General features: G+C 38.9%; 1 protein-coding gene across 4 annotated transcripts in view; it reads right to left on the reverse strand.

Annotated features, from left to right (window-relative positions):
• Positions 1-26494, reverse strand: part of LOC137636604 (uncharacterized) — a 155267-nt gene that overhangs the window by 70393 nt on the left and 58380 nt on the right. For all 4 annotated transcript variants that reach the window (XM_068369008.1, XM_068369007.1, XM_068369006.1 and 1 more), the window contains exons 38-48: positions 18611-18738; positions 17324-17527; positions 16423-16559; positions 16179-16312; positions 14943-15061; positions 9665-9909; positions 9262-9463; positions 8413-8493; positions 7463-7569; positions 2056-2305; positions 171-386 (exon numbers count right to left, since the gene is read on the reverse strand). In XM_068369008.1, the coding sequence (XP_068225109.1) occupies positions 171-386; positions 2056-2305; positions 7463-7569; positions 8413-8493; positions 9262-9463; positions 9665-9909; positions 14943-15061; positions 16179-16312; positions 16423-16559; positions 17324-17527; positions 18611-18738 (1823 nt within the window). The remainder of the gene's footprint in view (positions 1-170; positions 387-2055; positions 2306-7462; positions 7570-8412; positions 8494-9261; positions 9464-9664; positions 9910-14942; positions 15062-16178; positions 16313-16422; positions 16560-17323; positions 17528-18610; positions 18739-26494) is intronic.

Raw genomic sequence — 26494 nt, forward strand, 5'->3', positions numbered from 1 at the left:
ATACTTATCACTGAAGAAATTTATAAACTGGAAACTTTGAAAAGAATTATACTTTTACTGAAAATGACTAATAAATGTTTTCTTCATCTTCATTATCAAACAAAGTTCACACTAACAGAACCCCAAACACAGACGGCTTTATTTTACGCAAAACTAAATGCTCGTCTTACCTCCTCATCAAGATAAGTTGAATTAACGCCCGCCAACAACTTCTCGGCAAAGACGTTCGGCCCGACCGAGGATATGACCTCGTACAGGAGATCGAGAGGGGATATCTGTCTCTTCCTGACGACACTGACCGATTTGGTCCTTTCCTGGAACACTTTGGACATCTCCTTTCTGGATGTCAGGTGTTTGGTCAACGTCACATTGTCGACATTGTATATCTATAGAAAAAAGAAAAGAAAAAAAAGACTCCTCTTAACATAGACATTCTTTACGTATATGTGTAACATCACTCTCAGTCTAAGTTAAATTGTTTCTAAAAAATACGAAAGTTTTAATTACACAGCTTTTCTTCTGTGCTATTTTATGTTTTTTCTTAATTTCTCTGTTTTTAGGACTTTAACTATCTTATGAAACATAGGTTTTATAGATATGACTTTAACCTCAATTTATTTAATTTTAGTCTTAATATTTCATTCATTTGATTAACATTAATATAAATATTTTTTTCTTCCCGGTGTTAATTGGGCCAGTTCTGTAAGAGTAGAGTTTGACTCATTGGGCAGACCTCTGCCACAGCAGCTTATTTCTCAACCTTGACCACTGACCTTAACATGTATTAATTGGCGTGGATTTGTGCACATTCAAATATGAGCCAAGTTCGAAGTCTACGTGACAATGACATCCAAACTTATGGCTGATAACGTGAATTGAACATTTTGCTTGACCGTAACCTTGACCTTCCAAAATCTAATCCTTTCAAGCTTTTTACAAAAAAGTTAATCCGTGCAAGTTTCATTACTCTACGATTAAAATTGTAGCCATGAAGTTGTTCACAAACAAACACACACACAAACAGGGGGTAAAACATAACCTCCTTCCAACTTCGTCGACGGAGGTAAAAATTGAGTTACTGAGCTTTAAATTTTTAGTTAATTCAATCTTCCCTATAATTATGTGGAATCAAACTTAGGAAGCAAGAATTTAAGTTGACAAAAACCAAATTCAGTTGAGTGTCAAGAACAATACTGAAATATTTTCAAGTAAAACCAAAAAAAAGTTAAAATATAAATTAATTTATGTGAAATAATGGCAGTTTAAATGTATATTTCCAATTAGTATACCCTAACCTACAACTAAAATACCTCCCAGCTGGTCAGTGTTCCATTAGGAAAGAATGCTTCAACTGAAAATCACGTATCAATCGGCATTATTCAATTTTATCTCGGAGAGAACAAAAAATAGAAATATCAATTGTGAGGGTTTAATATGAAGAATGTCTGTTTGGAAATTGTCGTTCCAAGTCATATTCTTTCTTCCAAATAGTTATTGGAGAAATATGTCGAATGTTTCTCGGCTAATTATCCAATCGTAGCTAACTATTAATACAAGTGATTCAAGAACCTATGAAATTATATCATCCAAGTTTTCAGAACTAAGAACCTGTAAAATTATATCATCCAAGTTTTCAGAACTAAGAACCTGTAAAATTATATCATCCAAGTTTTCAGAACTAAGAACCTGTAAAATTATATCATCCAAGTTTTCTGAATTAGGAACCTGTAAAATTAGATCATCCAAGTTTCCAGAATTAAGAACCTATAGAATTAGATCATCCAAATCAATATGCATTCAACTTATGATTGTCTTCAGAGTATAGAGTATTTTCAGAATAAAAAGTATAAGGGACAACAAACATGCAACTATACTCAATTTCTTTTTAATGGGGTGCATTTGCAACGACTCGCAGCAGTGCCCTTTAAGCTCGGTTGGTTAGAATTATCTTGTCCAACCAATCAGCGATCAGGAATCTTTTCCGAGCTAAAAGGGCACCCCTGCGAGTCGGTGCAAATATGCCACACTTAAAATAATTGACTATAGAGTTCTTACCCGATTCACGTCCACTAACAGGAAGTCATTCTTGAGGATTGTTATAACATCCGGGAGCCCTTCAAAATCCTCCTCGAAATTTTCGTTGAGAATCTGTCGTACCGGAACCAAGACGGTTATCCTCGAAGCGAGGGATCTAAGGGAAACCGAAGCGTCGGGGATGGTCTCCACAGCTTTCAAGAGGCCGGCGAGAATTTCGTCTCGGCTTCCACTCACGATCCCCAGTAAACCTCCCGCTACGGATATGAGTCTGCGAATAAATGAGATACACAATAATTTATTATATTGTATTATATTTATTATTATTACTATTTTTATTATTATTATTACTATTTTTATTATTATTATTACTATTTTTATTATTATTATTACTATTATTATCATTTTATTATTATTATTATTATTACTATTATTATTTCATTATTATTATTATTACTATTATTATTATCATTATTATTTCATTTTTATTATTATTATTACTATTATTATTACTATTATTATTTCATTATTATTGTTGTTATTATTATCATTATTATTATTACTATTATTATTATTATTTCACTATTATTGTTGTTGTTATTTTCATTATTATTACTATTATTATTATTATTATTATTATTATTATTATAATTATTAATTTTCGTTATCAAATACAATGAACTTTGTGAGTTCACATTATAGAATCTATAGAAGAAGAAGTACTGTATACATGGTGACGTCATGATTCTGGCGAAGAGCTAGCGGGTGATTAGAGTTTGTTTACATAAACAGGGCTCTCATTTTCAAGGTAAATTACCTCAGCTTGGGTAATATTGGTTGATGTAAGGAAATTTCTAGAGTATTGGTACTTGCTTTCATATGGAAATCTTTTTATTATAGAGTGACATTGTGTATCTGAAATTTATCTTCGATTTTTCACAAAAGAAATTTTGTTAATTATATAATTTGTTTAAGTTTTATGAGTTTTCTTTTAGTATTTAAGGTAATTTTCCTAAATTTGGGGTAAGTTTTAGGGAAATCCCTTAAACGTGAACCCTGCCTGGCGGGCAATTCGAGTTTGTTTACATGTTTAAACGTTTAGTCAGTCAGTGGTGTTCGTCTTGTAAGGACGCGGTAGTCATTCGTCTTACAAATTCCCACTGAAAGAACGAGTACGATGTCCACCAAACGTAAATTGTACATTTCTAGTCCCCAGTCCACCAAGAAAGAAAGAAAAGCAATAGATTTCGACACCAAAATGTCGGTAATTAAACAATACGAAGACGGAAAGAGAGTAAGCGTCATAGCACGTGTCACGAAGTTACCATGCTCCACAGTGTCTACAATTCTTAAGGACAGAGAGAGAATTAGAGAAGCTGTTAAAGGTATGGCATCTATGCGATCAACCGTTATTTCTAAACAACGGACAGTACCTATCCAGGAAATGGAGAAGTTATTGTATTTGTGGATACAAGAACGGATTCAAAACCGCGAGGAGGTAAGACTTTTAGCCATACAGGAAAAGGCTAGAAGTCTATTTCATATGTTGAGCGAACGTGAGGGAGAACTTGGAGAAGTTAATAGGGAGTTTATGGCGGCACAGTGTAAAACCCGGACGTCGGACGTCGGACGTCGGATGCCGTCCAGGAGAATAGAAAATCGCTTGTATCACCGGGAAAGACGCGAAAATACACCTCTTTTTTGTGACTGGTAATGTTCACTGATACTTTCTGTTATTTTCTGAATAAATGTTCGAAAAATATTGGTTTATTTTCATGTTATTGAGAATAATCTCAATCGGACGTCAACATTACACTATCTAACTGCCCGCTATTTTACCCAGTTAGTGTAATGTTGACGTCCGATTGAGATTATTCTCAATAACATGAAAATAGACCAATATTTTTCGAACATTTATTCAGAAAATAACAGAAAGTATCAGTGAACATTACCAGTCACAAAAAAAGAGGTGTATTTTCGAGTCTTTCCCGGTGATACAAGCGATTTTCTATTCTCCCGGACGGCATCCGACGTCCGGATTTTACACTGTGCCGTTTATGGCTAGTAATGGCTGGTTCCAAAGGTTTAAGAAGAGGTTTCAATTAAATACTGTCAGGGTAACTGGACAAATAGCTAATACAGATGATGGAGGGAGTAATTTTATCAATGTTGATAAAATTTGATAAAATTAAGGATGAAGGTATTCTAACTGAGCAGATATACAATGTTGATGAAAGTGGTTTAATTACGAATGGAATGACAGTAAAAGATTACATTAAAAATGAAAATACCATAAATAGTGTGAATAACTTTCCTGTGTTTGAAAGTGAAGAAGACCTTGATGTGATAAAAGACAAAATGGTAAAATTATCTACAGACGTTTCTCTGGAGTGTGAGAAGGTAGAAGATACTGAAGGACTTATGAACGAAGAAAAGATAAAATTAGAAGAAATGAGAGCTAAAGGACTTGCGAATGAAGAACAGATAGAATTAGAAGAAAGGAGAGAAGAAGAGACAGAAAAGGAGAATGAACCACAACGTAGGTTCACGAACAATGGTTTGATGGATGGGTTCAGGCGACTGGATGAACTCCTTGCTCATTTTGAAGCGATGGATCCTAATGTCAAACGGTTTGTAAGGATTGAACGAATGGTGAAGGATGCTTTTTATCCTTATCGTTTAATTCACGAGGATAAGAAGAAACAAGTTACTCAGACGAAGATAACAATGTTTATGAAGAGGAAGTCGCCTGCAGCAACTTCATAGTGGTCATTCAGCTCAGTCAGCTGATCATATTTTGTAAACAAACCAGAGCTAAGAGTTGCCAACGGTTAATTATTTTTGTATTTTTACTTTTTGAAAGTTGTATATTATTGTTTTGTATAATGAAAAAAGTTTTTCATTTTCCCCAAGCGCTAGAGCTGCCAACGGTCAATTATTTTTTTTATTTTATTTACTTTTTGGAAGTTGTATATTATTGTTTAGTTTTATAAAAGACGTTTTTAATTTTCCCTAAGCGCTAGAGTTGCCAACAATCGGTTATTTTTTTATTTACTTTTTGAAGGATGTATATTGTTTTCTATTATAAAAGAAGTTTTTCATTTTCCACAAGTGTACTTTATATTTTTATACCATGTTTAGTATTTTGTATCGAATAAACAAACTGAAATGTAGTAAGAAGTGTTTTATTTAGACCAAACAATCGTAAAGATATGGAACTGATGTAAACATATGAATGGTGTAAAAATGCAAGCAAGATAGAAGTCTAAAAGAGAGAGAAGTATATTCTCGTACTAATAATAATGGCTATAAACGAACTGTATATAAACTGGTATCCTATAACACATTGATGCTATAATATTCGTTATGAATATCTATTGAATAAGATATATAAACATTATTTCTTGTTTTCATTGTGGTAGTCTGTGATCAGCTGATCGCAACCGAAAGTAAACAAAGTCAGTAATAGTTGAATGTTAAATTGCACCCAAAATAAATACAAAAATGCTTTAATAACTCAACTTTAAGTCATGATTTTTTAATAGAATATAGCAATTTTGTCTGTTAAACTAGAAATCAGTTGAGAAAATAGCAACAGCATTTTAAGCAAGTTATAAGTATTTTGTGGTATTTCATAGACACTTTGTATGAAGTATTTTTACTGCTGAAGATATGTAATGTTAGGCACATCTGTGCGAATAGAAAATAACATTAATGAGTAATACCTTATCTTAATATTTGCTGATGACAGTAATATTTTATTTGGTGAGTCATGGGAAGAATTGCAAAAGAGGAATAACACTAAGAGACAGAAAAAGGGCAACATGGATACGAGAGCAAACTAAAATAGATGATATTCTAACAAGAAAAAGAAATCGATATGGGCAGGACATATAATAAAAATAACAAACAATAAATGGACATTAAGAATAACAGAATGGGTCCCTGAGATTGCAAAAGAAGCAGGGGTTAGAAAAAAAGGACGATGGGTTGTTTCAATCCTCGACCAAGCACTCGAGCATTCACCTCTCTTACAGCTCCATCAAGAAACAAATTGAACAACGATGAAAATATCACACATCCCTGTCTCAGCCCCACTCAAACTGGAAACCACTCACTCACTTCGCTCCCAATCCTAACACATGCTTTACTGCCTATGCAAAAACTCTTCACTACGTGCAACAACCTTCCAAGAATTTCATGTAACCTCAGCACATTCCACATCACATCCTTATCAACTTTATCATAAGCTTTTTCCAGATCCATAATGCAAAATATACCTCATTACCTTTTGCTAAACATTTTTTGCAAGTCTGCCTAACTATAAAAATATCATTCATTGGACCCATACCTCTTCTAAAGCCATCCTGCACTTCTAAGATTGTATCCTCTGTTTTAACCTCAGTCCTATTAATTAACACTCTACCATACACTTTTCCAACCACACTTAACAAACTAATACTCCTAGAATTACAACACTTGTACACATCTCCCTTACCTTTGAATAGCGGAATAATACATGCACACACCCAGTCCACTGGCACCAATGACAACATAACACATATACTGTTTTAAACAATCTCATCAACCACTCTAGCACAGTCACACTCCCTTCCTTTTAAAATCTCAGCCCTCACCATCTGTACCAGATGGCTTTCCTGTTCTCGTTTCATCAAGTGCTTTCTGCACTTCCTCTCTTGTAATCTCTCTCTCATTCTCATCTCCCATCACCGACACCTCAACACCGGCAACAGTTGGTCTGGCTCCCTATCGTCCTCAACATTCTGCAACCTTTCAAAATATTCAACACACCTTTTTCTCGTCTCATCTCCTTTTAACAACCTTCCATTTTCAACTTTCATGGTCTCTTCACTACTTGATCCACCGTTCCTTACTCTCTTCACTTCTTTCCAAAACCTTTTCTTATTCTCTTCGTACAAACGACCCAATCCCTGACCCCACTTCCAGTCAGGCATCCTCTTTGCCTCAGCTACTTTCTGTTTTGCTTCCACATTTTCACTCCCCATATCTTTCATACTTCACTATATTATTACTCTGCAGCCATTCTTCAAATGCTCTCTCTTTCTCTTCTACCTTCATCTTCACTCCTTAATTCCAACATTCACTACCCTTCCTTATACTACCTCCAACAATCCTCTTGACACGTAAATCACTTGCAAGCCCAATAAGTTTCTTTTACTAGCTTCCATTCTTCCTCTAGATCAACAGTTTCTCTCATTTTCACCCTCTCATATAGCCTTTCTTGATATTCACTTTTTACCTCTGGGTTTCTCAACTCTTCCACCTTCACTACCTCCCTTTTACATCTGCCCCATTCTATTTCGCCATTCTTCTGCCATAACTAAATAGCGATGTTTGTACACAAACATAAACAAAATGAAAAACAATATATTCTAAAGCTACCTACCCCCTAAAACGACTGCCTGTGGCAGAACTCGCTGTCATCTCGAGGCAAGACATCAGTTCGGCACCGGCGGTTTCATTGCTCACGTAATCGTTTATTACAGACGAGACCTGTAATGTGGAATTTTAGAATTTTATCAGCTTTTCAAGGGGAGACAAAAATAAGATAGTACAGAGCCTCTGTACCATGGCCTTCCACTGTCTTGGATTAGAGTTCTCTCGCCTGAGGGTACATTCAGGAACACTGTTATATCTTATTTCTCTTCACGTTGTTTTTTTTTAAAGTTTTTATAGATTATATATGAAAGATTTATTTTAATATAGTTACTGTTCTTAAAATATTTTATTCTAATTGTTAATTACTTCTCTTGTAGTTTATCTATTTCCTTATTTCCTTTCTTCACTTGGCTATTTTCCCTGTTGGAGCCCTTGGGCTTATAACATCCTGCTTTTCCAATTAAGGTTGGAAAAGCAAGTAACAAAAATAATGATAATGGAATAATGGAAGAAATATTTTTCTATTCATCCTATTTCTGCAGGTTTCTACTATGAAACTATAGATATTTCAGATTAAACTTTTGATTTACAAATAATTTGATCCCTGGTCAAAACTACATTAAAAATAAGAAAACATCAGATAATTCTGGAAATGTAACAAAAACATCAGGGAATTCTAGGAATGCAGACAACCAACAAAAACATCATTAATTCAGGAAATGCAGACATACAACAAAAACATCAGAGAAATGCAAACATACAACAAAAACATCATGAGAATTCTAGGAATGCAGACATACAACAAAAACAATAAAGAAAAAACTGCACCCTCTACAGAGATTGAATTCATAAAATAAAGACAATTTAATTCATGCATTACTATCTTTTATCTTTATTTTACCTTTCACAAATATTATCATTCAAGAAAGAGATGCCAATTCCCCTTTTATAGCTTACCTGGTTCTGTAGGACTTGCAACTGGTTGAAGGTGAATGGACAATCTAAACTTTCATCTCCTAAAAAGTCCCCATTTAAAATCTGTGAACAAAATTGAATGATATTTCTTTAGAATGTTTTCTAAATATATATAACTCAAAAAAATTGGGACAAGTAAGTAACAAAGACTATGTATACATATCACGTAAGTGTTTTTTTTTTTTTTGAAAAAGTGGATGTTGACTTTCGTAAGCTTTGAGCTATTCCCTTTTTCTGGACTTAAAAAACAAATGAAACATTAAGAAAATGATACTATGTTTGTATATACTGCTATATCCCCAGAAAAAACAAGATCAAAGTAATTGTTTGATCAATTAATCAAAATTGACAGAAGCATAGATTTCAACGTTGATCTACTAGTTCCCACCTGAAAAATACTTTGCTCGTGCAGATGGAATATACCGGTATATACAGTGCTTTAATCTATTTAACATTTATACCTATCTTTCCTATTAAATGATAAGAAATGACTATAAAAAAAGCTATGTCTAAACTGTTACAGGTCCTAAACAGCGACAGACATGAACAATATTGTACATCGTCACCCTCATAAACTAACTGCCAAAGTCATTTTCTCCACTTGTTGGGAAATAAAAAAACCTTCTCATTTCCTAATTCTTTTTATCATTGTATTGAGCTTCAATTCACAAATTCTTAACAGAAGAATTTTGTGAATTAGAATTTGTTAATTGAAGCTCAACACAATGATATAAAGAGTTAGGAAATGAGAAGGTTTTTTTTATTTCCCAAGTGGAGAAAATGACTTAGGCAGTTAGTTTATGAGGGTGACGACATGTATCAAACACTTACTCCTTGAATATCGGTTCTTAAACCAAACGCTTCCGATTTCTTAAAGATGTCATCAATGTTGAGGCCTGGCAGTTGACAGATGAAGTTGACATAACTATGCCACAACCCCACGTGCTTCGAGACCACCTGGAAACTCTTGCTCGTGTATTGAAAGGTCGTCTTCCATTGCATTCCGGAAAAGCTTTCGCACGTGGGAGATTCCCTGCAAATGTTTTGAGCGTGGAAAGAGGATGAAAATTCGTAATTCAATAAACTGTCGTAGAAGATTTTATGAAGCAATGACTGTGGGATAAAGAACTACAGTATAAACGTAAATTTCTTTATGGAAGTGAATAGGGAACCCTAAACATCTGCGTAATCCCTTACCTCATCAAACAATCATCCTTGGACAAACAATACTTACACTGTTTGGAAAAGCTCGGGCAAACTGAGAAGCATATTTGTCGTGATATTAGCCATGATTTCTTCAGCGGACAAAGGAGGCACAGTCGAATCCCCTTCGGAGAAGAGCACAGTCGTCAGGTTCAACAAGGTCACTTTCAAATCCCGCAGAAGCTCGTAATGCAAGATGTTGCTCATCGCGTTTTGGTAGCCTACTGACGCGTTTTCTACGGGCCATTCTGGCACTAGCCCAGGTGATAAGGAAACCTGGGGGATTATTATCCATCATTATTTTTGTTTAGGAATTAATATTAATTAGAATGCCACTAAAAAGCAGTACTCTTCATTGATTTTCTGAATTTTACTTAGATTTCATATGAGTGCCAAATTTTAACTGCGTACAAAGCAGAATTAGTAAATGTTCACAAACTTGGATGTTTTAATATATGCAGATTTTGATGAAGGAAAATATTTATGGAAAAAATTATCATATAAATTACACTTGATTTGCTTTTGTATCTATATACAGTACAAATTTTTACTGTGACAGAAGAATTTGTAAATTTTCACTAATTTGGATGTTTTAATATATGCAGATTTTGATGAATGAAAACATTTAGGGAAAAAATTATTATGTAAATTACACCCGATTTGGTATTAAAAAAAATATCTATATACAGTACAAATAAATTTTTAAAAGTGCATTGCCTCCATTAGAAAATATATCATGAAGACACAAAAAACAGATGCCAAAAGAGTAAGAAAACCAATGCTAATAAAATGAAAGAATCGTCACTATAACAAAGAATTTTATACATCAGCTCTTTCCATACGGATAGACTTACAATGCGTTTCTTCCGTTCTATTTGATCGACTCTTCCGTCTAACTAATCTCCCATCAAGTTAGGTCTTCATCACTCTCTCTTGTACCATTCCCTTATCTGTTTACTCTCTTGTTTAAACACTTCAACATAAGCTATTTACCATTAAGGATTCATAACAAATGAATTAATACTTTATTTTTTCCATCTTCCCAGCTCCTATTTACCCACAATTGTCGCCTCTAACTTTTATCTGCTTTTAATAATCTTAAATACTTTCTCCGGATACTGCAGCTCTTCTTCATTATCAACAACTTGCATCTGCCACTCTCGAATCCAATTACAGTACTACATACTAGTGTACGCAACCCGTCAAAATATTTAGATAGATGTGCACACATATGCACACACAGATTCAACCCTTACCAACTCCACCCCCTTTCCTAACTACAGCCACTCTCACCAGGGTATGGCTATACCATTATCGGCATTATTCATTTTAAAATATTTTTGTCCTTGTTTCCTTTCCTCAATGGGCTATTTTCCCTGTTGGGGCCCCTGGACTTTTAGGATCTTGCTTTTCCAACTAGAGTTGTAGCTAAGCAAGTAATAATAATCATAATAAAAATAATAATTATAATACAGTAATAATCTTGGCCTCTGCAGATTCTAGTAATATTGTGAATGTTATTATTCATTCATCTTCATCTTCTAGCTTGAATATTTTTTCCTTACCTTTCCAATGACATGTTGCTCTCCTACTCCCTATAATCACAAGTCCAGTACGAGTAATGAGTACTTGGCTAATAAATAACGTTCCTTTTTTGACACAATCTGGCATTCATCTTCCTCTGCTATAGGAAACGCTGAATGCTTTGGAATCTATACAATGAAATGAATTACATAAGGTCCTGTAGAGAGTATGGTTCCCCTGCAGTATATGACCAGAATAACAGCCCTTATATGAATTACATAAGGTCCTGTAGAGAGTATGGTTCCCCTGCAGTATATGACCAGAATAACAGCCCTTATATGAATTACATAAGGTCCTGTAGAGAGTATGGTTCCCCTGCAGTATATGACCAGAATAACAGCCCTTATATGAATTACATAAGGTCCTGTAGAGAGTATGGTTCCCCTGCAGTATATGACCAGATAAACAGCCCTTATAGTAAAGTAAAAAATATATTTTCACAGGGAAAAACATGGCGGGCTGCATCTCAATTTTTACTTAGAACTTCAAACAAGTTCCGAGGTTCTGTCGTAGACTTATTGAATAGGCGTATGACAACAATTTTTCAAGGGCATATCCAAAATGAACTCAGCTGAACTCAGTTGAGTCCCTTGTTAGGCTGGGAGGAACGTAGAGAGTAGAGGTCCCCTTTTTGTTTTTGTTTCATTTGTTGATGTCGGCTACCCCCCAAAATTGGGGGAAGTGCCTTGGTATATGTACAGTATGTATGTATATCCAAAATGGTGGTCTTCTGTTATATAACAGTTAAAATGAAGGTGAATACTGTATGGGATGGGCAGATATTACTTTGCACCTGAATTAACCCCCTTTTAAGAATAAACTACTTATTGGATAAAATTACACAAGCTGTGTTATCAAATCTACACAGCAAGATTTTACGTAAGATTATTGCTCGAGAATGGGGAAGTATCCAGATGCTTTGAAAACGATTAAATATTCACAGAAAAATTGTAAGAAATAGAATAATTATATACATTATATTACATAGGATAGATTACAGTATTAAAAAAATCTTAAAATAGAATTTTAACGATAAAATTGTTTATTTCTATACTCATGTTCATATTTCTTCTTCTCCAGAAGCTTCTTTTTATTACCATTTACTCCCATAATTTCATGAAAATTTTTCCTATTTTCTTTCCTTTCCAAAGATACAAGTACATTAATGAAACAATCTAGCAGTTGATGGTAAATAGTACGCTAAGAGTTTCCCATTCTTCAGATTTTAAGGCGAAAGTATTCCCTATGATATCACAAGGGAAGTCGGGTGAGTATGTGCACGAACATCAAGCGAGTATAGAAATATAGGTATGCGGAAATGCAATGGTTCAGCTGCATTAGGACAAAAGCAATTAAAGAATTTGAGACTCTACAAGAGGAACTTAACTCTGTAGGGTGCACTGGACGATCAGAACCCTTACTGAAGGAACACTATGTAATTATGACAACTAGATTTGACTTTGTTAGCCAAGTTAGTGTAGGTAACCGGACTGACAAGCCAGACTTATTGCCCACAAGAAAAGACTTGCAGGACTCTAAGAATTAACAAAAGGTTCGTCACTAACTTGACTGGCAATCGAGTATCGACGTGTCATATCGTTATCTACTCCACAAAAACAACTGTTCTCTCTCTATATATCTCCGCTTGAACTACAAATTACGTTTCTCGGCCATTATAAGCAACGGACGGCAGTCGTTTTGTAAGCTTTACTACAGTTCAGTGTATCTACCCAGTTCCATAAACACTAACTTGGAACATAATTCCTGAGACGAACTGCGAGAAACCGTACTCATCACAACAGTTATCTTAAACCAAGTGCTTCCCCTGTGCAGGAATGCTAAACAATTGAACAGTTATCAATTTGAAATGCGATTAACAATTAAATATCACAATCTGGAAGAGGAGATAGCCTACACATTTTGAAGAAACTTCATCGGAGTAAACGGAAGAATGGTTGACTCTTAGAGTGCTACTAGCGCAGGAATGTTAAACAATTGAACAGTTATTAACTTGAAATGCGATAAACAATTATCACAATCTGGAAGAGGAAATACACGTTTTCAATAAACAGCTTCATCGAGTAAACGGAAGAATGGTTGACTCTTAATGTGCTACTTACTATTAACCACTAGATTGTTTTATTACTTTAACAAGGAGCATGTATCTTTTGAAAAAAAATGAGAAAATCTTGATAAAGTTTTGGGATACATGTCAATAAACCGAGTTTCAGGAGAAGTCAGGGAGAGTTCATAGAAATAATAGGAGAATAAAAAAAATGGTCGAAACACAATGAGAAAAAAAGTGACTAACGGCAATCTCAAATGTGCATTGGAGGTATTATCAATTTTAGCTGGTCTATTTTTATCATATTTAATACAAACCAACTTGTATAGATATGTAAATATAATAAAATATAAAAAATAATGCATAAATCTAATAGAGAAGTCATGCCACTGCATACAACCCGTTGCAGAAAATATTCACATACGACTGTATCAATGAGCGTCATTAATTGCAACTGCGACCATTTCATGGCGGTTCCGAGTCTCGACTGCCAATGCGTCACTTGCACATTGGCCATCAACTCTAAGGCCTCTGCGAGTTCCGAAACCCGGACGTTCGACTTTGCTCTCTGGTTTACGACGCTAGCTATCACCTCACCCAGAATATAAGACTGGGTGACCTTACTGGCGAGGCTTTCGAGGACAGCGACTAATGTCGGGTCGCTCCTGAACATCTCCAACTTGCGGAAAGAGGTCAACATTAATCTTTCACTACAACATGGGCATGCCAATGTACACATACATAAACACGAGGATATTTGCATATAATAGCATGCTCGTCAAGCATATCTCCCTTCACTATTTTCAGATACCAGAAGGTTCTTAACTTAAAAACAATTGGTTATACAAACACAAATCCAACTGAAATCGTAAATACTGTACGGTCAGCCCCTCTGTAGTCAAATCTTCCAAAAGGGAAACGAGAGTTTACATAGAGTCGATAATTTAGGTTTAAAATTTTACACATTTGTTCGGCATCAAACTCTCCTCCCCGCACAAGTTAGGGCAAGTGAAGACCAGGGCCACCAGGCCATGCCTCAAGTAACAATGATGAACTAGAGGGGCACTCAGTAGAGTGCAGACCTCCACTTGGGTAGCTTATTTCTCAACATTTTGCTCAACCTTGACCTTGGACCTTATAATGTATTATTTGGTGTAGATTTTCATACACTCAAATATGAACCAAGTTTGAAGTCTCTGTGACAACGATGTACAAACTTATGGCTGATTACGTGAATTGGACATTTTGTTTGACCGTGACCTTAACTTTTGAGCTTGACCTTCCAAAATTTAATCAATTCCAGCTTTTTACATAACAGCTAATCCCTGGACATTTCATTACTTCACGATTAAAATTGTGGCCAGGAGGCTGTTTGCAAACAAACACACACACATTAACAAACACACACACACATTAACAAACACACAAACAAGGGCGAAAACATAACCTCCTTCCAACTTCGTTGGCGGAGGTAACAACCAACATGTAACACAACTCATAGCAATATTACAAATGGGAAACAAATACTTAAAATACAATATAGGCCTACTGGAAATACATAATAAGCATAATCAAATATAACAGTTATAAATATGGCATTAAACTACACGGTAATCAACACTTTCCTTAAATAAAAACACTTCATTATGTGGACACTTACTTGATATCTATGTCGAAGGAATGAAGTTCCGTTATTGATGTTCTCCATGACGTCAGCATATTCCTTTAGTAATTCTTTGAAGGATGTGAGGTCCGCTAGTCTCCTGAAGAGATTTTCATCTGTTTGGATGTAGGAAAAAAAAGAGAATTTTAATCATTCTTTTTTTATTTATTTATTTACTCATGTTCATATTGCTTCTTCTCCAGAAGCATGGTTTATCGATGTTTATCAACAAAATTTTATCCAAAATGCACACCTTCTCACATTCTTTATTTCTCCAGAAGCTCTACTTATTGGCGTTTACCCCAAAAAAATGTATCAAAAATATTCCATTATTCGTTCTTTTTAAAATAATGCATGTAAAAAAAAAAAAAAGGATAATTTGAATAACTTTTTCTATTTCAATACTCACCTGAAGTTTATATATCTTCTCCAGAAGCTGTATTTATTGTTTACCCCAAAATTTAATAAATAAATTTCCCCTTTTCTTTATTTTCAAAAGATTTATGGCCCCAGTAAAGTAATGAAACAATCTATAGTCCATTTCTTTTAGCGATGCATATTTGCACCGACTCGCAGCGGTGCCCTTTTAGCTCGGAAAAGTTTCCTGATCGCTGATTGGTTGGAAGTAATTCCAACCAATCAGCGATCAGGAAACTTTTCCGAGCTAAAAGGGCACCGCTGCGAGTCGGTGCAAATATGCATCGCTAAAAGAAATGGACTATAGTGGTTAAGGTTAAGTAGAACACTGAGAGTTGCCTTTTCAACTTCATCGCAGCTGCTATGTCAAGGCGCTACCCCCCCCCCTTCAGATTCTGGATATCAAGGCACCTCTTTCAGTAATTCTTCCAATCCAAACCTTATAGGTCTTCTCCCCTTCTTCCTCCCAAGACTTATAAACAATTTAATGCTTTTACAATCCTATCGTCTCCCATTTTCTCTACATGACCGAACAATCTCACCGTGAGTGGTTATAGGATGCTGGGCAGCAGGAGCCTTTTAGGTCTTCTCCCTTTCATCCTCCCAAGACTTATAAACAATTTAATGCTTTTACAATCCTACTGTCTCCCATTTTCTCCACATGATCAAACAATCTCACTGTGAGAGGTTATAGGATGCAGGGCAGCAAGATCCTTTCAGGTCTTCTCCCTTCCATCCTCCCAAGACTTATAAACAATTTAATGCTTTTACAATCCTATCATCTCCCCTTTTCTCTACATGACCGAACAATCTCACCGTGAGTGGTTATAGGATGTAGGGCAGCAATTGTCTGGATGAAGAACGTAGCCATGCTGTGCCTCTCTTCGGCCGACGTCCCAAACAAGCCCTGCTGCAGGAGCCAAGTTCCCGATAAGAGGCCTCTGATAATTCTGTTGGAAAAGATAAATTCTGTGCTAGGTGAAGGATTGCAACTTTAAAAATTCATGTAGAACCAAAAGTAGATACTTGGAAGTATTCAAATAAGCTTAGTTTCTCTTACCTTTGGTTTGGTGTTAGTTCTTGGAAATTCTTAATGTAATCGTTTTCCATCGCTCGTTTGACGACTGAAAAACTGAGGGTGGGTAGTTTCACGATCATGTTCTCAAGAGCCAGGCCGATCTTCAGCCAATCTATGGTCTGAAAATATGACGGATTCATTTATAACACCATATTGTGGAACAACACCATATTGTGAAAAGGGGAAGTCTTAGATTATATAATCTAATATTTTTATTTGCGGTGTCCGATGTGGTAACGTCCCTGACTGGTGAACGCCAGACTGGAGTTCGAGTCCCGCTCAAATCTCTTTAGTTTCTTTGGTTGCTGCGACCTTACCATCCTTGTGAGTTAAGGATGGAGGATTTGAGGGAGCCTATAGGTCTATCTGCTCAGTGATCAGCAGCCATTGTCTAGGCCACCTTGGTCCTAGCTTGGGTAGAGAGGGGGGCTTGGGCGCTGATCATATGTATAGATGGTCAGTCTCTTGGTCCTTGTCCTGCTCGATACGGCAATGTCACTGTGTCTTGACCCGGCCATTCATGAGCAGCCTCTAAACCTTTAAAGGTTTAAAAGCTGCTCTGAATGGCAGAGGCAAGGGACAATGACAATGCCCTAGAGACTGGCCATATATACATATGATCAGCAACCAAACCCCTCTCCAACCAAGCTAGGAACAGGGAGGGCAAGCCAATGGCCGCTGATGAACCAGCAGGTAGACCTATAGGCTCCCCTAAACCCCCCATCCTTAGCTCACAAGGATGGTGAGTTTCCAGACACTACAAGAAACTATCGGGCTTGAGCGGAACTCGAATCCAAGTCTGGCATATCACCAGGTGGGAACAGAATAGACACCACATTTCACTAAATTCACAAGATCAGTAATCGACCAGCATCCAGCTTACCATCCCGTCCATGATTTCCGAGGAGTTGGTCAACCCAGAGAAGTCGTACGGAGTAAGAGGCTCTGAGGGGCACAGGAGACTGTGCACAGTCTCCCACTGTCCGGCCGTCAGGTAGGGCTGAATCAGCCACTCATCAACGCCTTCCTCGCACATGTGGTAGTAGACGTCGTGGGGATTGGAGCCGGTTATCAGGTAGTAGTACGCCTTGAAGATAGAAAGAAAGAAGCTGTGCGGTCGAATAAATGATAAAGATATAGTATCTTTAATAAAGAAGCCATTCATGTGACAGGTGTAAGATTCTGGGGAGAATTAATGGGATTTATGATTTTGGGTTATATAAAACAGTGCTAGGGCTTAAGAGACCATTTTGCAGACAAATGCATCTAAGGGAAAAACCCTACACATTGAAGTACACGTTAGTAAACATTGATTAGCAAGATGGAAGAAAGGGAGTGAGGATGGAGTAAAGTAGAGGGATATTAGGAAGTGCCACTAGGAGCTGAAGGAAGGATGTTAAGACCATTAAGTACTGCCTACAGTGCACAGTGTGAGGTGCACTGACGGCATTAGCCCATATGGGTAGGATAGTTATGGGGCTTTTCATTCTAGCCATCATTTTCAAATGTTTTCTTTATCTAAAGGAATTATAGCACTAGGTTAAAGATTCTTCATCTAAAGGAATTAACAGGTTAAGATTATGTACCTAAGGAAATTACCAGATTAAACATTCTTTATCTAAAGGAATTACCAGGTTGAAGATTCCTTATCTAAAGGCATTACCAGGTTAAAGATTCTTTACCTACAGGAGTTACCAGGTTAAAGATCCTTTATCTAAAGGAGTTATCAGGTTGAAAATCCTTTATCTAAAGGAATTAACAGGTGAAGATTATATACCTAAAGAAATTACCAGATTAAATATTCTTTATCTAAAGGAATTACCAGGTTAAAGATCCTTTATCTAAAGGAATTACCAGGTTAAAGATTATCTAAAGGAATTACCAGGTTAAAGATTCTTTATCTAAAGGAATCACCAGCTTAAAGATCAATGATTATCATCATTCTCAAGCAATGTAGTGCTCTAATTTAATTATCATTGCAATAATGCAATGGGGTTGCTTTGTGGTAAGCAATGGTTAGCTTAACGGTGACGTGTCTTACTTCTAAAATACTTTAGTTGTTACTGAAATGATGAGAGAGAGAGAGAGAGAGAGAGAGAGAGAGAGAGAGAGAGAGAGAGAGAGAGAGAGAGAGAGAGAGAGAGAGAGAGAGAGAGAGAGAGTTACTTACTTTGGATTCAGGAAACCACAGGGCAATGGCCACCAGATTTGGGGCAATGCTGACGACCTTCTTCTGCAAGGCATCCAATTTTGGCCAAGCTTGAAACATGCCGTCGAAGTCAATTTCGCCCGTAGTTTCTGTCGGGAATGGAAAAGAAGGACGCAAAACGTAAAAGTGGGATTACTCTTGATAGAAATAAAGGCAGCAAATATTGCTGGTTAGTTTCCTATAAATAAATACACAAAAATACTTACTGCAAATTCTGATAACTAGTTAAACTAAAGCTTAAATGATGAAAAGATAAAAGTTTCGGCAACCAGGATATGGGAGTGCTAACAAGGAATGATGGGAGAAGGATAGGTAGTGGTGGTGTGTGTGTGTGTGGGGGGGGGGAGTAGCTGTAGTGAACGACACCTCGTAGTAACGGGGGATTTTGAGGAGGGAGAAGTCTAATTGGAAAGGGATCTCTGGTAGTGGTATCACTCTCCCCAGTTTTAATACCGACACCCTTTAGGGGTGAGCGAGCTGGATATATCCCTAGCATTCCAAGCAACTTCTTTCTATGGTATATTTAGCAGTATTTATACCTTTGAAATGGTGCTTTAAGGAGCATTTCACGGAGCAACACAGGTTGAGCCCAGAAATAGATTTTTCCTTCGTCAAAATCCCTTTTTTATTCCTGGGGTGATGTGATATTTGTTGCAACCATTTGCTGTATTTTCTACACTGTTTTTAAAAGTATGACATTATGATATGACATCAATCTCCAGTACCATTGTTCAATTGTTATCTTATGCATGGTGTATAAGATTTTTCATAATTCTGACCATCCTTTACATTCAAATCTTCTAGACTGTAATATGTAATATGTAGTACTAAGGATGTAGATCACTCTAACAGTCTTGCCTTCTTCATCAGAAGGCTCAATACTACACAGTATTCTAAAAGGTTTTATTCCAGATGTGATCAGATTGTGGAATGATCTCCCTAATCTGATGGCTGAAATGGTTGTTTCTGGGGGGCCTGTGACGGCCGGTGAGAAAGGTCCTTCCTTATACCTTTCCTAATATAAATCTTCCAAATATACTAGAGAAAGATAAAAGCATGGAATGCAGAGGTTACAACCCTCGCGCGAACACCTTGTAGGTGTCGTGTATTAAACAAAGGCGTGTGTAAACCACTATTCACAGGTTGTCTTCCATTTAGATAATCCCTTCATCAATGGGGAGGGCCGTGACAGGCCCTAGATAACATGGTTGAACTCCCCAACGACACCTACCACGCGCGCCCTCTAGGACATCCTTCTTTAATTGGACTTGAAGCAAGCATAGTTTTTTTGGGCACAGTGTTTTTTCGAAGAATTTCTCGTTATTTCAACATGACTGACGTTGTTACTTCACCCTTACCAATGTTAAGTACCATAGTTTGTTTTGGCAGCTTTTGACAGTACCGGGCATTTGTTCTATTTCCATTATGGTGGTTTTTAGTTTTGGAAGCGATTGTCCTGCCGAGATATCGGCAGCCATTTTGGGTATGTTCGCTTCGGTAAATTTTCTAGTTAATTTTGCCCATCTGGTACTCTGTCAGATAGGTTATATCACTTACGTTGTATGGCCTTTTATGTTATCATTAATTATTATTAATTTTTACTATGGTATTTATTTGCTTACAAGTCCAATTTGGACCCACGAAGAATAGCGATTTAAGATAACGTTTTAAAGCATAGTAACGATTTAAAGCTTAGCGATTTAGTCTGTTAATTTGTACCCTCCTGGAGGGTTCGTTTTAGACTATATCCTTGTTTTTTTGTTACGTTGTCGTTATTCTTCGTTATTACTATTACTAAGAAAAGCAATCAATTTTATTAATTTTCTTATTTATTGTGTGATGTTAATTTTTAATATGTAACCTTGAGAGCGAAAGCATAGAGTGCTCGTTTCCTGTTCTACAGGTAGGAGTTATCCTTTCTCTCGTTTTCTTTGAGTAAGAGAGGTGAATTTCCCGTTCTCCGTTTTTATACGATCACGGGTTATTCAGGCCTCTTCTCAGTATCAGAATTGATGATAGTACGTTTAATATTATAAACGATTTATTGATGTGGTTACTGTTAATATAGCTAACACTATTATTAGGTACGTTAGTGTATGAGTCATTAATTGGGGTCGTTTTATACCGACACCCTTAGCTCCGCCTTGAGTTATGCTTGGCTCCGCCTTGAGTTATGCTTGGCTCCGCCTTGAGTTATGCTCCGCTATAATGGATACTCATTGGGTGAGAACTAGTTATCGTTCCGGAGCAGATTTTTGGAGTGCAACGGTGAAATCCGGCACTCGGACTCCGGCTGAAGCCTTTTACACACGAACCTTTGTCATGTTTGATCACAATTACACAGTTAAGGCCCCCGTTTTCATCGTATCTCCGGCTTCACTGGAGATAACTCATTCATTGAGGATAATGTTATCGTACCGGAGACGGTCACGATATCACGATGACGGGCCTTTGCTACCGGACCTCCGGTAAAAACAGAGATCAAGCAGGAGTCCAGAACCGGAGTTAACAGTGTGATATTGATGAAGTTTAGAGATTCATGCTATGTGGTTACTGGTTTTCTATTATAATTTCTTATTTTATTAAGGTGTTAGCTACTACCATACTCACACATTAATTAAGATTTAAGTGTTTCTGATTCATAAGTCAATGACAAGAATCTCAAGGAACATCCAGACTTATGTCTTCTTTCTTTTTACAGAAAGTCCGCTGCACTGCCAGGGGCTGCTCCGCTGCCTTTACTGATCCCATGGGCCATGATCTATGCCGGGCCCATGCCCATTGCGCCATATCCTTCTCTCGGGAACCGGGACAAGCCCCCTATACGATATGGTTTCCGGAGGCATGCATGCTCTGCTATGGGCTGTCAGCCCTACTCCTGAGCGAGGAGGTAAGTTGGTTCTAGTGTCCCTGTTAATATTCTTTGCGAAGAATTAATTGCTCTTTGTATATTGACTTCAGTTTTGACTTCATCATTAATTCCCTCTCCTCTTTCAGGCTGATGATGAATCTCTCAGGGAGGCGAGAGCTACTCTCCGGCCTTGGGTGTCAGGGTTTGGGAGGAATGCGCCTGCTGGCGCACCCTATCTTCTTGATGGAGACATGGCTTCTCGCCTATTCCCAGGCTCTACTACTGCAGCAGTTCCACCGGAGACAGCGGCCCCGTTAATTGAAGTGATTAGAGAAACCATTCTAACTGAGGAAGAGGTTTTAGTGACGGAGGCCGAGCCCTACCTAGGTCTGGACGAGGAACCCATGGATGAGCAGGTAGGTGGTGTTGAGTTGGTGGACCCCCTTTCACCCCACACTCCTTCCTCTTCTACTTCCTTTCACGGCTTTGATAAACCTACGGCTTCTCCTCTAGGTTCCTCCATTCCTGTACGACCCAAGGTGAAGCCACTACGTACCTTTAAGCCTTCAGCTTTGCCATTATCAGTGTCACCGGTTCCGGGACCCTCAAAGGATCCTGATGTTCATATTGCTATACCTAAAACCGTGACTCCTAAGAAGTCAAAGTCTACTAAGTCCAGGGCTTCGTTAGAGGATCAAGCTCGGGAGCCCCCTTTATCCGCCGCCATGGTCAGGGATATTGTGAAAGAGCAGATACAACAATATCTTCAACAGTCTAGGGCAGACCGAGGAGCTATGACGGAGCTCAAAGATATGGTGGCAAGTCTCATCCGCTCCGGAACTCAGATGCCCCCTCCTTCAGCCCCGGACGCATCGAAGTTACCTCCCTTCGAGAAAAACAACCCTTGGAGGTTTGCCTTACATGCTCCATATATTGATGGTGCCATAACTCTAGAGGGCATAGGCACCCGTCCTCTAGAGGACTTAGAATTTTACCCTCCGGGACTAGAATTCCCATTCAACGGCTTCGTCCGATTGAAAGAACATGCCTTGGTTAGGTTAGACAAGGTACCGAAGGAAACGGTAATATTCCCTAAAGAGCAGGCCCAATCTTTCTGGGCCAGGACGTTGTCAGACTGGGGTTGCACTAATTCCAAGCTCACCCCACACAAAGGAGCCTACACCATATTTACAGCTTCTCCAGGTATTACCTTGCCTATTACAGATAAAGTGGCAGCTCTTACTTTTCAGGCTATCAAAGAAGGTTCTGCCATGCCAGCTCTTAAAGAGACCGATCCCACCTCCATGCTCATTCCGAGTACCGTTACTATCTGGGATGATGCCCCCGCTACTTTCACAGTAGGGAAGTTAGACCCAGACTGTGCCTCTAATCTGTTCTCCGAGAAGCTTCCTAAATTACCAGATATTCTTCTCAAGACTGAGTTTGAGGCACGGAATAGGTTGGCTAGGTCTCTCCACTCCATTACCTCCGTGGAGTCCCTAACCTCACTTTACCCGACCGAGACCATGTTCCGGGTATTCACAAAGAACCTGTCTCTGTCCTTCCAAATCGACTTACACGAGTTTTGTTCGGCTCGGGTTAGTTGCAGGAAGCACGTTCTTTCTGAGGCCACGATCAGGCATGAACCGAATAGGCTGATAGCTTCCCCCTGCTGGGGTAAGAACCTTTTTCCTCAGGAGGAGGTGAACAAGGTACTACAAGACGCTGCGAGAGCAAATCAAAATTTGCAAGTGAGGTGGGGCCTCACTGCCAAAAAGAGGGTTGAAGGGCAAAAACAAAACTTCTTCAGGAAGAAACAGAGGTTTGCCCCTTACAAGACGAGCCGAGGTCACTACCAACAATCGTCGATTGCCCACTCGTCTTCACAGTCTCCCACTGCTTCGTCTCCTCTACAGCCGAAACACCCTCAACAGGTGGTCTACCTCACTGCTCCCCCAGGTACCCAACCCAACCCCGTTTGGATGCCCTCACCCGCATACATCCCTAGCTACGGACCCTCAGGTCCCTTTCGTGGACACCAGAGAGGTAGCTACAGGGCTAGAGGACAGTTCCGTCAACGAGGCGGACCTAGGACAAGGGGTTCTCGAGGAGGGAAAGAACCTAGATTCACTCCCTCGCAATGATATAGTTCCGGTAGGGGGGAGACTTTACCACTTTCGAGACCGTTGGACCTTCAGTCCGTGGGCTCACAGCATAGTCTCCAAAGGCTTGGGGTGGAAATGGTCACGAGGTTCCCCTCCTCCACCAGTGACCTTCTTCCAGAGACCCACATCCATTCTGAGAGAGTACACCACCGAGTTACTACAGAAAAAAGCAATCAAACGGGTTCGATCGCTGAAGTTCCAAGGCCGCCTGTTCACAGTTCCGAAGAAAGGCTCGTCGGCATTGAGAGTGGTCCTGGACTTGTCAAAGCTAAATTCTTACATCCTCTGCGACAAGTTCCGGATGTTGACCATCTCTCAGGTACGTACCCTGCTTCCCCGTGGGGCCGTCACCACCTCTATCGATCTTACCGACGCCTATTATCACGTACCAATAGCTCGAAACTTCTCTCCTTACCTAGGTTTCCGTCTAGGCAGGAAAGCCTTTGCATTCAAAGTCATGCCCTTCGGCCTCAACATTGCACCCAGGATATTCACGAAACTGGGAGAGACGGTGCTAGAACAACTCAGGAACCAAGGGATTCAGATCGTTGCTTATCTGGACGATTGGCTTATTTGGGCTCGGTCAGCCCTGGAGTGCAACAGAGCTACGAAGAAAGTACTTCGTTTTCTCGCCAACCTGGGATTTCGGGTCAATCTCCAAAAATCCCGCCTACTTCCATCAGACCGCTTCGAATGGTTAGGCATACAGTAGGACCTTGCACGGCACAAGCTGGTTCTACCTCCCAAAAAGGTAAGAGAAATAGCTTCCAAGGTCAAGAATTTTCTAAAACACAGGCAGGTGTCCAGAAGAGCCTTAGAAAGAATCCTCGGCCTTCTGCAATTCGCTCAGTAACAGATCGCCTATTGAAAGCCAAACTCAAAGACATCAATCGAGTTTGGAGAAAGAGAGCCACAGTACCTTTAAGAGACAAGGTCTCGAAAATCCCCTCTGTCTTGAAAATGAGATTACAGCCATGGTCCGAATCGAAGAACCTTTCCAAATCGGTTCCTCTTCAATTCCCACCCCCACAAGTGACAATTCATACAGACGCGTCTCTGAGTGGATGGGGGGGTTACTACGAACGTCAGATGTTTCAGGGCTCTTGGTCACCCGCCATGAAACACTTCCACATCAATGTTCTCGAAGCCATGGCAGTGTTCTTGACCCTGAAGAGGCTCTCTCCTCCGAGGTCGACCCACATCAGAGTAGTGTCAGACAGCACAGCCGTAGTACACTGCATCAACAGAGGAGGATCCAAGTCGCCCAACCTGAATCAGATCCTGGTCACTATCTTCACCTTGGCAGCAGAAAAGAACTGGTTCCTGTCAGCAACCCACCTAGCGGGAGTCCAGAATGTGATAGCGGACTCACTATCCAGGATGAAACCACTGGAATCAGAATGGTCTCTGGACATAATTTCATTCCAGTGGATACTCAGGCTGGTTCCGGGCCTTCAGGTAGATCTATTCGCAACTCAGATGAATCACAAACTTCCTTGTTATGTGACACCAAACATGGACCCTCAGGCTTATGCCATAGACGCATTAACCCTGGATTGGAACCATTGGAGGAAGATTTACCTATTTCCACCAGTGAATCTTCTAATGAAAGTATTGCACAAACTACGCTCCTTCCGGGGGACAGTGGCCTTAGTAGCACCTCACTGGCCAAAGAGCAGTTGGTTTCCTCTCCTCCTCGAGCTGAAACTCCGACCCTTCCGGATTCCATTCCCCAAACTAACCCAAGTAATTCAAACACAGACTGTGTCAGATTCCTCAAGGATAGCCAAAACCCTAACTTTGTGGACTTCATGAAGTTTGCAGCTCATAAAGACGCAAACATTGACCCGGAAAACGTTCTCTTCATCGAAGCGGACAAAAGGGACTCGACAATTCGTCAATATGATTCGGCTGTTAAGAAATTAGCAGGTTTCTTAAAGAATTCAGACCACACTCGTATGACTCCGAATTTAGCCATCTCGTTCTTTAGGTTCTTATTTGACAAGGTCTTGGCAGCTAGCACTATAACTACCATCAAGTCAGCTTTGAAGAAGATATTCCTGGTTGGGTTTAACATTAATCTAGCTGATTCCTATTTCTCATCTATTCCAAAAGCATGTGCTAGGCTTCGGCCGTTGGATCGGCCACAAAAAGTCTCTTGGTCTCTGAACAATGTCCTCAAACTCGCGTCGGACACTGACAACGAGTCCTGCTCTTATATCACTCTGCTTAGGAAGACGTTATTTCTATCAGCTATGGCCTCAGGTGCTAGAATCTCAGAACTAGCAGCGCTCTCACGTAACCCGGAAAACATAGATTTCCTCCCTACAGGCGAAGTACTGCTTACCCCAGACAGAGCTTTCCTAGCAAAAAATGAGGACCCGCAAAATAGGTGGTCCCCTTGGAAGATCATCTCTCTTCCCCAGGATCCTTCGCTGTGTCCAGTCACTACTCTCAGGACCTTTTTAGCTAGATCTGCCACCCGCTCGTCTGGCCCCTTATTTATCAGGGAACAAGGTGGTACTTTGACCATTCAAGGTATCAGACAACAAATCCTCTACTTCATTAAACATGCTAACCCGGAATCATTTCCCCATGCTCATGATATACGGTCAATAGCTACCTCTATCAATTACTTCCAGAACATGGACTTTGATGACCTTAAAAAATACACGGGTTGGAAATCTCCTATGGTTTTCAAACGCCACTATCTAAAGAACTTACAGGCCCTTAAATACCCTACGGTTGCAGCGGGGAGTCTTATCTCCCCCCATTAATCTCTGATTATTTCTTTATTCCATCTCTTCTCTCCTCCCTCCTGACCACCTC

The sequence above is a fragment of the Palaemon carinicauda genome, unplaced genomic scaffold (assembly GCF_036898095.1).
Source record: "Palaemon carinicauda isolate YSFRI2023 unplaced genomic scaffold, ASM3689809v2 scaffold34, whole genome shotgun sequence".
In the NCBI taxonomy this organism is placed as follows: domain Eukaryota; kingdom Metazoa; phylum Arthropoda; class Malacostraca; order Decapoda; family Palaemonidae; genus Palaemon; species Palaemon carinicauda.